The sequence below is a fragment of the Lithobates pipiens genome, unplaced genomic scaffold (assembly GCF_037356315.1).
Source record: "Lithobates pipiens isolate NorthernLeopardFrog02 unplaced genomic scaffold, aLitPip1_a1.2 Scaffold_25, whole genome shotgun sequence".
Lineage (NCBI taxonomy): Eukaryota > Metazoa > Chordata > Amphibia > Anura > Ranidae > Lithobates > Lithobates pipiens.
This window is the reverse complement of record NW_027507787.1, coordinates 97873570-97886545: the sequence shown is the minus strand read 5'-3', so window position 1 is coordinate 97886545 and position 12976 is coordinate 97873570. Positions and strand designations below refer to the sequence as shown.

Below are 12976 nucleotides of genomic sequence, written 5' to 3'. Positions count from 1 at the left end.
GACCCATTGGGGGTCATTCCTTTTGGTTTTACATTAATATGTAATATAATAATTACCTATAATAAAATATTAAAATAGCAATTACATATAATAATATTATATATAATATTAATAATAATTAATATGATATCATTATTATTAATACTATTATATAATAATATTATAATAATGTAATATAATCATTTTAATTATAATCTAGCAATACAATCTTCTATTTTTGTAGAATAGCTAAAAGTGGAATTTCAGGCTAGAATGGACTAAGCTTAAAAGGGCTCCCATCCCCTTTTTAACTACCCTCTAGAAAGATGCATATACTTACCTATTCTCAGAGTGTGGCGTTCTTGTCACATGATCTCCAAAGCAGCTGACCTCAGTTAGGAGAGAGTGCCGAAAATGGATTTAATGCCTGGGCGGTGATGTCACCCATAAGCTTACTATAGGGCATCCATTATCGGCTGTCCCTCCTCTCCCCTGAAGCTGCTGCTAGTAGAAAGAGAAGAGCCATGTGACTGGACTAGAGCACCCTGAGAATTGCTAAGTACAAGTTAGATCATATAGGTGGTAGAAGGAAGCTGAAAATGGTTCTTGGAAGCCCAAATCCCACTCCTGGCCCTGGGAGACCGAAAATGGTCCAAGGAAGCCAAAATCGCACTCCTGGGATTGGAGGCTGAAAACCATCCTTGGCGGCCAAAATCATATTCTCAGCCATGGGAGGCTGAAAATGGTCCTCTCGTGCCCCGATAGCAAGCTGTTTGCTGTGGGGGCACTCGACAGGAGGTCAGGAGCACAGAAGAGGGACCCGAGAAGAGGAGGATCCAGGCTGCTTTGTTCAAAACCACTCCACAAAACAATTAAGTATAACATGTTGGTTATTTTTTTTATTTTTATTTTTTTAAACTTTACAATCACTTTAAGTCCAATTCACAAACGGACTAGAGAGTAAAAAAACATGCGATATTTACCACCAGGGTTTTGCTGGCGGTATCACATGTAGTATAAAAATGGCGTGGGGGTCAGGGGACATATAGATTATTATAATATATATATATATATATATATATATATATATATATATATATATATATATATATATATATATCACATAATAACACATTTACAAAATAGTAAGTTACAAAATAATACATGTCGTGCTTTGATCCTAATGGTTTAGATTTAGTGAAACAATGACACCTTTTATAATACATATATTATAATATAATAATATACATATTATATTATTATTTACATTATAATTACTACATTTAAAAAAAATAACACATGACATTGCCATGCTTTGGACATAACAGTTTGTATTTCGTGAAACAATGACACCTAGTGGTCAAACCTCCGCATTACAATGTCAGTTCTGTAGCATACTATGTATGGGTGTACCATGGCCGACGTTCAAGCTTCTGTTCAGTGTACCAACATGGCTGACGTTCCACTATAACTACATTTCCCAGCCTGCACTGCTCCTCTGACTTCCTTTTGCCCTGGAAATGCTAGAAGTCCCTGACTGCTGGACATAACTTTTTAAATATCTGAGGACTCCGATGATCAGATCACCTAAAAATGGTAAATATAAACAGATGTGGGGATTTTGTGTTCCTGTAGTGAGGCTCTTGTACAGAATGTGATCCTCATATGCTATTTGTGATATTATGAAGGCACACCCAGACTATACAGGTTGTATTGTCATTATTTTATGTTTAAAGTGGTATTATAGTAAAAGTGAGCTGCTGTAGCTTTGGCCATAATGTGAAAGTGTGCATAGCGAATTTTTCTTTTGTGGTTTTTGCCCTCCTACCGCGCTGACAGCTCTGCGATTTCTGCTCCTAAGCCGCCATCTTCTCTGCCCTTTTTTCTGAAAAGATGATGTCACTTCTGCACATTTTTGACACTTAATAGATGCTGGGAGGGTGCAGTGCACTGAGAATGTGCTGCAGGCAGCGTGCACCCAAGAATAGGAGGAAGGGAAAGGCTTTTTTGTTGCTACTTTTTTCCTTTTTTGTTTTTTTTTGTTTTCTTTGGATCCTTTCACGTAGATTTTCTGATCGGGTCTGACTGTCTGTTTTTCAGGTGGACCTGATCGGAAGGTCCATGCAGCTCTATGGACAGGCAGATGTAAACAGACTTAAAGGGGTTGTAAAGGTAAATGTTTTTTCACCTTAATGCATTCTATGCATTAAGGTGAAAAAACATCTGACACTGCCTGCGCCCCCAGCCCCCCCGTTTTACTTACCTGACCCCTCGAAAGTCCCGCACTCGCCCCCGACATCCTTTCCACCGTTCAGCTTGGCCGCTGATTGGCTGGAGTGGATGGATGGAAAGCAGCGCAGCCTTTGGCTTGTGCTGCTGTCAATCACATCCACTGCCGCGGAGCGCCGGGGGCGGGACCGTGTGATACAGCCAGCGGCTATAGCCGCTGGTTGTATCACGGGAGTGCGCCCGCAGGTGCTTCTCACCATGCGAGGGAGCTCGCATGAATGTGAGAAGCATCTGAGGGAGGAAGAAGAGACAGCCGCCGAGGGACCCCAGAAGAGCAGGTTCGGGGCCACTCTATGCAAAACGAGCTGCACAGTGGAGGTAAGTATAACATGTTTGTTATTTAAAAAAAAAAAAGAATTCACTTCACAATCCCTTTTATTTATCTATATATATATATATATATATATATATATATACATATATACATATATACACGTGCCCATAAGGGTACACGCCTTGGTAGAATGTATGATTTCTTGCCCGTTTTTCAGAAAATATGAATGATAACACAAAAACGTTTCTTTCACTCATGGTTAGTGTTTGGCTGAAGCCATTTATTATCAATCCTCTGTGTTTATTCTTTTCAAATTATAATGATAACAGAAACTATCCAAATGACCCTGATCAAAAGTTTACATACCCCAGTTCTTAATACTGTGTATTGCCCCCTTTAACATCAATGATAGCTTGAAGTATTTTGTGGATGAGGCTCTTTATCTTCTCAGATGGTAAAGCTGCCCATTCCTCTTGGCAAAAAGCCTCCAGTTCCTGTAAATTCTTGGCCTGTCTTGCATGAACTGCACATTTGAGATCTCCCCAGAGTGGCTCAATGATATTGAGGTCAGGAGAATGAGATGGCCACTCCAGAATCTTCACTTTATTCTGCTGTAGCCAATGACAGGTCGACTTGGCCTTGTGTTTTGGATCATTTTCATGTTGGAATGTACAAAGTACGTCCCATGCTCCGCTTCCTGGCTGATGAATGCAAATGTTCCTCCAGTATTTTTTGATAACATACTGCATTTATCCTGCCATTCATTTTGACCAAATTTCCTGTGCCTTTGTAGCTCACACATCCCCAAAACATCAGCAATCCACCTCCGTGTTTCACAGTAGGAATGGTGTACCTTTCATCATAGGCCTTGTTCACTTCTCTCCAAATGTAGCGTTTTTGGTTGTGGCCAGAAAGCTAAATTTTGGTCTCATCACTCCAAATGACTTTGTGCCGGAAGGTTTGAGGCTTGTCTCGGTGGTGTATTGTAAGCGGGATACTTTGTGGCATTTGCATAGTAATGGCTTTCTTCAGGCGACTCGATCATGCAGCCCATCTTTTTTCAAGTACCTCCTTATTGTGCATCTTAAAACATATATGTTTTCAGAGAATCCTGTATTTCACCTGAAGCTATTTGTGGGTTTTTCTTTGCATCCTGATCAATTTTCCTGACAGTTGTGGCTGAGATTTTAGTTGGTCTACCTGACCGTGATTTGGTTTTAATAGAACCCCTCATTTTCCACTTCTTGGTTAGAGTTAGAACACTGCTGATTGGCATTCTAAATTCCTTGGATATCTTTTTATATCCCTTTCATGTTTTATACAGTTCAACTACCTTTTCCCACAGATCCGTTGACAATTCTTTTCCTTTCCCCATGACTCAGAATCCAGAAATGTCAGTGCAGGACTGGATGAAAGATGCAAGGGTCTGTCAGGAGTCCAGAAACTCATTGACCTTTTATACACACACACACACACACACTAATTACAAGCAAACCGATCACAGGTGAGGAAGGTTACCTTTAACCCAAAAGTGGAACCTCTGCTTTAAGCACTCCTCGCCCCCTGACATGCCACATTTGGCATGTCAGTTTTTTGGGGGGGTGGGGGTGTACCCTTTTTTCGTGGTACTTCCTGTCCCACTTCCTAGGCGATGACTCTTCACCGTAGGCAGCCCTCTCTGCCAGCAATCTTCTGGGACACAACTCGGGCTGCTCAATAGGAGAGCGCAGTGCGTGCCCGGCCATGAAGCCGTAAGCTGTCATGGCCGGATGCCTACAGTTACCACGACGGCGGAGAGGAGGGGGAGAGGAGCTAGCCTCCGGGCAGCCACAAGGCTGGACCATGGGGCAGGTAAGTGTCTGTTTATTAAAAGTCAGCAGCTAAGCTTTTTGTAGCTGCTGACTTTTAATAAACTAAAAAACAGGTGGAACTTCGCTTTGATAGCCATTCAAACCCCTTTGTGTTAAAGCGGAGTTCCACCTATCTATGCCGGACTTTGGGAGGCAACTTGGACACGACTTGAGTATGAATCACAGCGCGACTTGGGGCAACTTACAATGCAACTTGACGTTGTCTCCAGCTCCAGGACAAGGGACTTTGCCAGTGACCAATCAGATAATAATCAGCTCTGTGGGAGGGAGGGGTTTGCCTAGAAAACAATCTTTACTTCCCCTTCAGTTAAGACAGGGGATCCGACTTAGAGGCAACTTCCATTGAAATCAATGGGTACCAGTTGCCTAGAAGTTGGATTGAAGTAGTACAGGAACCTTTTGTGAAGTAGGAGTGACTTCAGTAGTGTGCATTAAGAAGACTCCATTCACTTACATTTTTACATTTACATTTTATCATGCCGCGTGACTTGAGGTGACTAGGGGCGACTTCAAGTCAGATCCAAAGTCACCCCTGTGTGAATGGACTCTTACAATCACGTTAAGCTGGGTACACGATACAGTTTTTGTTTGTGCAACCCACGACTGACCGCTCCAGTCAGGAGCCGCTGTACTAAACATGTGAGGTTAGTCCAGCGATCTCCCCACTGAGCTATTGTACATTTTTTGTAATCTGTTGAGCTTCTTTGAGCAAAAGAGTCCATTCACACAGGAGCAACACGACTTCCAGCACGACTTTTGGAGGCAACTTAGACACGACTTGAGTATGAATAACAGCGCGACTAGGAACGACTTCAACATGACTTGGGGCGACTTACAACATGACTTTAAGTCACCCCAGGCCAGGCGACTTTAGCCGTGGCCAATCGGAGAACAATCAGCCCTCGAGGGGGAACTCCACACCAAATTTTAAATAAAAAAACGGCATGGGTTCCCCCTTGGGGAGCATACCAGGCCCTTCGGTCTGGTATGGATTTTAAGGGGAACCCCCCATGCTGAAAAAACGGCGTGGGGGTCCCCCCAAAATCCATACCAGACCCTTATCCAAGCACATAGCCCAGCCGGTCAGGAAAGGGGATGGGGGACGAACGAGCGCTCCCCCCTCCTGAACCGTACCAGGCCACATGCCCTCAACATGGGGGGGGGGGGGGAGTGGGTGCTTTGTGGAAGGCCTCTTCTCCTGCTCTCCGGCGTCGTCTCCTGCTCTTCTGCCGGCTCCTCTGCTATCTTCTTGCAGCTCTTTTACTAGCTGAGGAGCCTGTTATTCTCCGCCCTTCTTCCTTCTTCTGTCTTCTTTCTTTCTTCTGATGTTGACACAATGCTCTCTTCCTCTGTAATGGCTTGTGCGACATGCGCAGTGACTTATATAGGAATGGGGCGTGGTCGCTGGATGATGTGACACGGTGACCCCACCCCTTGTGACATCAAATCCCTGTGGCATGCTGGGGCTGTGACATCATAAGGGGCGGAGTCACCGCGTGACATCACTCTGTGACCACGCCCCATACCTATACAAGTCGCCGCGCATGCTGCACAAGCCATTAGAGGAAGAGAGCGATTGATGATGATGTAATGACGGTCTATCTCATTTCTGAGGTCCGTAAAATGCCAGGACAGTATAAATATTCCCCAAATGTAGACAGTACGAGGTGTTTAGTAAGAGCCATAGCAAGTTTTTTTTTTTTTTTTGAAGTTGCAAATTTTTGTCACGATTTTTGGGAATATTAGGAAATTAAATACATTTTTATTGTTTTTCTGAGTTTTTTTTTTTTTTGCTTACTGTCACCAGTGCAGTACAACATCATATGACTAATGTGGTGATCAGGGATACTGACAATATGTTAAAAAATCAAGCATTCATTCTTTTTTCTCTTTTTAACAGGTTTTTCTTTAATTTAAAAAAAAAATTATTTTTTTTACATACTTTTATCAGAGTAATTCAGTGTCACTATAGTGGCACTGTACTATGCTGGGGGTTGATCAGGGATTAAAATATATATATTTATATATATTTTTTTTTTTTTTTTTTTTTTTTTTTTTTTATGGGTTATTCATCAACAGTTGATTACTATTGTGTGCTTTGATTGGCCCACTGCTAGGTACAGTGTGTTGTGATTGGCTTAGGTACCATGTGATAGCTGTGGGTCAATCATAGCATTTCAATACTAAGCACAGCTGTTATGAATGAAACCCATTCATAACAGTTGTTTACATTGTGATCACGTGATGGCATCAGCTGGTGGCATACATGTACATAATCCAGCCTGCATGTGCAGAACTGGTTAAAGGAGAAGTAAAAGTTCCAATGAGGTTACACTCACAGGGGTTTCTATCATTATGTCGAACATAATGATAGAATGTTCTCCCTCCTGTGCAATAGCCCATGACTTCTGGGTGGGGACCTCCTGTCTCCCAGGTGGAGCCCTGAACTATAGACAGCCCCTTGATTATAAGGGCTGTGCATACCTGCACACTCAGCCTGTTGGTCTCCGGTAAGACCTGGACACAGGGTTAGAGGCTTCCTCCCTCCCAAGACTCATTGAAGTCTCTGAACTCCAGAACCCAATCCGGTAATAACTATGCAGCAGAAAACTGAAAATTCCATTTATCATAGCCATTCTGGAGCCCCTCAATCTGCATTCTTGAGAGCCACTGTCTGCACTAATGTAAGCAATGTGACTTGTGGTAATGCATCTGCTTGCAGAGGTGTTTCGGTCCAAAAGGAAATGTCTTATAATGGTTGGTCAGATACATTAGTGTTGGCATAGATGCCAGTTTCCTATGTCAAGTCTATCAACTACTGCAGGCATTATCTGAGGTTTGACTGATTTTCTTTTGTGCTTTTATCTTCCAGAGTACCCCGAAATAGAAACTGAATTGGTCAAATTTATTAAGCACATGATAACCCAACTTTTATATGAAGAAGCCATGAGATTGGGAGCTTCTAGAGTTTCTTGATGAAAACTGCAAGTTTAGAGGCTAAATCCACTCAAAACTGGTACCTTGGTTGTGTGTGATTGCTGTTTGTTTAAACCACTCACTAGTTGTTAATTTTTATTTATTTTTTTCTATATGGGTCACCAGTGGCATAATCCATTTCCTTATGCTGCACCTGTTGTGACACCAAGAACGAAGGTCTCACACCTTCTGCTGCACTCTCCATATTGTAAATGTAAAACAGAGCTTTAATAATGAGCGTGTACTGTACAGTAAATGTTTTCTGTTTTTGCTTGTCTAGGTGCTGATCAGCTCCCTCTGACTAAGTCACAAGATGGAAGGGCAAAAAGAAGAACAGAAGCCAGCAGCTGGGGGGAATAAAAGGTTCATTATTCCATCTCAGGAGCCAGAGACCATTCCGGTGAGCCTGCAAAAAGGCTTACACTTTGTGAGCTGTATATAAATTCATAGACTTTTATTCTTCCTTCATGATGTAATAGTGGTTTCCCTGCCCTGCTTCTATAGAGATCAGAAGCATACTTTTTAACGCCGAGCTCTTGGAATTCAGCCACTTTCTAAAATGAGCTGGCTTAGTATGAGTTAAATCCAACAAGGTGCACACCGCCTCATGGACTCTTTTATTTACAACTGATAATTTTACTAAGCGCTGGGAGTATGGCCATCACTGTACTCCCAGTGCTCCGGCAGGAGAGATGCTAATATTTCACACAGCAGTAGCTCCTCCTGCCTCTCCCCTCCGCTGTCCATTCACAGAAGGCTTTGCATTCGTTGGGGTGGGGGGGAAGACAGCTGCTGCATGTGACTCTGCAAGAGCTGAAACCAGAAGGTCAGAGTGTCTGAAGTACAGCGATTGTCTATGCTCCTGGTGATCAGTAAAAATGTAAGTTGTATGTTTAAAGAGATAAGTCCATGAAGTGGCAAACACTTTATTGGACATGGCCCATAGAATCCGACACATTTTAGAAAGGGGTTCAATTCCTGGAAATTTTCTTCAAGGTTATGGGTCAAAGGGAAAATGGCAAGTGTTTTTAGGTGTATTTAGCCTAGATTGGAGATCAGTTTGAGATGCTTCTGAGATCGTTAATAGGTGCATTTGACCTGCAAATGACCACCTTCCAAGCTGCAGCAACCTTGTTTAAATTACTCTGCAGGTCAAGTAGTTTGTACTAGCAGGGGCAAAAGTGAGTTTGTGGTAGGGATTCAGACTGCAGTTGTGGGTCCACAAAAATGGACTAGTTAAGGTCTTGACATGAGCAGCTCCCTCAAAAGCCCACCAAAGTGTTAGCATCACTGGTACACCTACCTGCAAAAAAAAAAAAAAAACACTTATACTTCTGTAAAGCTTTGCAGTGGTAATTGTAAAGGGGTCCTTTTCGAGTACGTGTCAATGGCATTAGTTTAAGATGCTTCTAAATTCTTTCAGAATTCCTTGACGGATCCGCAAATTATTAAAAATAAAATCAATAAAGACTAAATTAAATAATCAACTTAACCAAATACATATCATATAAAGTCCCCAGTGTGTATGTCACATTTATATTAACGTCCACCAAACAGTGTGAATGATTCTTATGACACACCACCGCTCTGTACCGGCCACCAAAGATTCACACCGCTGCTTACAGGAGAATTAGACCTTGGATGAAAATAGGTCTAACAGCGCTTATGGGATAAACCACGATGAATGGATGGTATAAATGATCAGTCCCAGAGGCAGCTCTCAATACTTCCAAACAGCCTAGTACAAATTTCACATCTGGGTGCCACATCAATCACTCACACCGGGGGAAAGAGCAAGGAGAATCCCCATAGCGAAGTACATTAAAATATAGGCAATTAGGCTCTCGACCAACAGTCATCTATCGATCACCCTGGCATGCGTGATGACGTCATCACTTGGGTCTGCCCTATGTGTTTCCTCCAAAAGGACATCTTCACTGGGGCTTACGGAGTTCTCTGTAAGTCATTTCACACTCCCATACAAGTCTACTAGAATGCTTGAAGCAAACAAATGCCCATCAACACAGGTTTTTAACTAAATTTTTTTTTGTTTGCCTGGCAGGTACGTTCCTTGTTTCATGCCCCTTCATCAGTTTCATCCACAGATGTGGTGTCAGGCAGCAGTTATGCTGATTATATTTTCAAAAGGGAGCCTAAGGTCACAGAACAAAAGAATGCAGATGTCAAGCAGACTTCAGGTCTTGAGCACAAACCTCTGGTAGAGCATTTTGTCTCACAACAGAAGATTCGGGAGGAGTCTTCCAGTCTGCAACAATATCCTCAAACCATGAATAAAGTCTTGGGCTCAGAAGATAAGTCTTTAAGTGGGAAGGAAGGTTTGGGGACAGAACAGAAGATTGAAAACGGGAAGGGGGATCCTGTGAAGGTCGCCAGTTCTTTTGGAGGACCGTCGGCCATCTCAATGGTAAAGTCAGTTGGTGGGAAGAGCTGTATTGTGGTCAGCACACGACAGGTAAGAGAAAATGGGCTGCATAAATGAACATCTCTAGAGGAACAGCTGCCTGTGTTACTCCTAGAAACCAATCCGCCCCTCCTGTAAGCTGCCTCCCCATTTTCCTGAAATAAATACCACCTCCCTACTAAACTGAAAATGCAAATGAAAGAAAATTAGAGAAAACCCCTCATTTAAACACATGAAATGTACATTCATGCCTTTTAAAAATTCTTGTGCATCCAAGACTACATGCAGTTTTCCGGGAACAAATGTTTTTGTAACTTTGGGATAGAGTAGTGCAGCGTTCAAACCCCTGCTAGTCTGTGTTCGATGTGGTAGATTGTCCTTCACTTCCTGTCTTGGAAACACAACAGGAAGCCAGAACAAATCCTCTTAGCTAGTTGCCACTGGAAGATTTTCCCATTTCTGTTCTGTTGACTACTAACTAGATAGTACCTTTCAAATTCAGTACTTTCTGAGAAACTGGCACACAATTAAGCATGCAGCAAGTGTTGTATTAAGGGCTTATCAGCATGCTTGTTTGTGGTCAGTTTTGAAGTCAGGCAGATTGGCAGTAGATGCCTCTGTATTCTATCTTGTTAGCGTTGGAGACCGCGCTGGACTGACTCGATCAGTTGCTTGTCGTGGGTGGGTGATAGCATGGGTGAGACGGTCCCTTCCAGTGGTTTGTGCCCAGTTTGTGAGCAGTGGCGGTGAGCCCTCTTGGGGCTTGGGCTGCTGCCTTTTGGTATGGCCTTGTGGTCGTTTTCACACGTAGACTTAGAAAGGTAGCTGGAATGGAGCACCCGGTGTCCAATAATATGCAGGTTGAAAGGTAAGTTTAAGGGCATTTATTGAAAATAGAAACAAGTACACCAAGCCAACATGTTTTTGAGGGAGCAAAGACTCCCCCCCCCCCCCCCCCCTTCTTGCTGTTGCACGCTAAAAGAGGAGGAGGTTTCCCAATCGGGTGTGTTGATAGCAAAAAATACGAACTATAACTGTCAGAGTCTTGGCGTTGGCTTGATGCACTTTTTTCTATTTTCAATAGAAACCTTCTAACTAACCTTTCAGCTTGCATATTGTTGGACACTGGGTACTCCTTTCCACCTAACTTTCTAAATCTTTAACAATGAAGGTAATGTCATGCTTGGGGATCAGGAAAAACTGGCAAGCAAACCTCAGGCCCAGTGCAAATTTTAATGTGGAAAAAAATTATCCGCACTCCAGTTGCTGCTCTTAAAATTTCTTAATTTTTTTAAATAGCCACAGTGAACAAACGCAGATTAAGTCAAATGACGCGTTTCAGCCTATAAGGCCTTAGTCATAACCACATTACAGACCTAAAATTTTAAAATAAATAGTAGCTCTAAAGATCACAGACTCCACCCATTTATGGTCTTAATTGACCACAAGCAATTATCCAAAAAAGAGAATCGGCTGCAATACATATAGGGCGATCCATGTGTATGCCGCTAATCTTTACACACCTTGTAGGGATAATATGCACATGTATGTACACACACGTGCATACTTTCATACATGTGTAGACATATGCATAAGAAAGCACACCATAAAATTCAAAAAACATTAGATAAAAAAGATGAAAATAATAATCCAGGTATGTGGGGAAAAAAAAAACCAGAACAGAGGAGAGAAGAGGAGAGGCATTCTTAACCACTTCAGCCCTGGAAGGATTTGCCCCCTTCTTGACCAGAGCACTTTTTGCGATTCGGCACTGCTTTACTTTAACTGACAATTGCGCGGCCGTGCAACATTGTAATACAAATAGAGCTTTCTTTTGATGGTATTTGATCGCCTCTGCGGTTTTTGTTTTTCGCGATATAAACAAAAAAAGAGTGACCATTTTTGAAAAAAAAAAATATTTTTTGCTATAATTAATAAATATCCCCCAAAAATATATATAAACATTTTTTTTACCTTAGTTTAGGCCGATATGTATTACTACATATTTTTGGTAAAAAAATAAAATCGTAATAAGACATACAATACATTGATTGGTTTGCGCAAAATTTATAGCGTCTACAAAATAGGGGATAGTTTTATGGCATTTTTATTATTATTTTTTTATTAGTAATGGCAGCGATCTGCAATTTTTATCAGGACTGCAACATTATGGCGGACAGATTGGACGCTTTTGGGACCATTGTCATTTATACATCGAACAGTGCTATAAAAATGCATTGATTACTGTGTAAATGACACTGCCAGTGAAGGGGTTAACCACTAGGGGGCAATGAAGGGGTTAAGTGTGTCCTAGGGAGTGATTCTAACTGGGGGGATGGGCTTCAACACATGACAACGCTCACCGTTCTCGATCACAGGTAGCATTGATCTCTGTCCTCTCGCTAGGCCAGTGTTTCTCAATTCCAGTCCTCATGGCCCACTAACAGGTCATGTTTTCAGGCTTTCCATTATTTTGCACAGGTGATTTGATCAGTTTCACTGCCTTAGTAATTACCCCAGCTGTTTCATCTGAGGGAAATCCTGAAAACATGACCTGTTAGTGGGCCATGAGGACTGGAATTGAGAAACACTGCGCTAGGCAGAACAGAGAAATACTTTGTTTACAAAAGTATCTCCCCATTCTACCTCTCTGTGATGCGATTGTGGGCACCTGGCGGACATCGGAGAACATGGCGATGCGCACCCGCAGTGCCGCTTCTTAAAGGGGTTGGCAAGTGGTTAATGTAAGTGCAAGTCCAGATCCCACTTCAGGTTTAACCCCCGAGGCGATCTAGTTTTTAATCTAAAAATCTACCATGCTTCTCTCCCCAGTAGCCTTCTCTCCCTGTCACATCCTCTGGGCGAGTGCAAATTAAGCCAGAACTAAACTTAAATCTGCTCTACATACATTCACATTATGACTAGAATTCTGTGGACCCGCAGCAGAATTTGAAATTCTATAGGCTCACGGCACCACTTTAAGTTCTGCGAATCAACACAGTGGCTCAGTTGTTGGCATCCTCTAGCTCCACCAGAGCACCCTACGTAGAATTTCTATGTTCTTTCCATATTTGTATTTGCCTTATCTGCTCCAGTTTCCCTTTTTAAAATCCTCAAAACCATGACTGTTAAATTAAACATCTTCCTGCCAGTAATATTTGTATT

General features: G+C 42.2%; 1 protein-coding gene across 2 annotated transcripts in view; it reads left to right on the top strand.

Annotated features, from left to right (window-relative positions):
- Window positions 1-1423: 1423 nt before the first annotated feature.
- ERCC1 (ERCC excision repair 1, endonuclease non-catalytic subunit) overlaps window positions 1424-12976 on the top strand; it is a 37347-nt gene continuing 25794 nt past the window's right edge. The window contains exons 1-4 of one of the 2 annotated variants that reach the window (XM_077454753.1): window positions 1424-1575; window positions 7286-7429; window positions 7670-7789; window positions 9452-9862. In XM_077454753.1, coding sequence (XP_077310879.1) covers window positions 7703-7789; window positions 9452-9862 — 498 coding nt within the window. In that variant the 5' untranslated portion in view covers window positions 1424-1575; window positions 7286-7429; window positions 7670-7702. The remainder of the gene's footprint in view (window positions 1576-7285; window positions 7430-7669; window positions 7790-9451; window positions 9863-12976) is intronic. The other variant, XM_077454754.1, reaches the window with a different exon arrangement.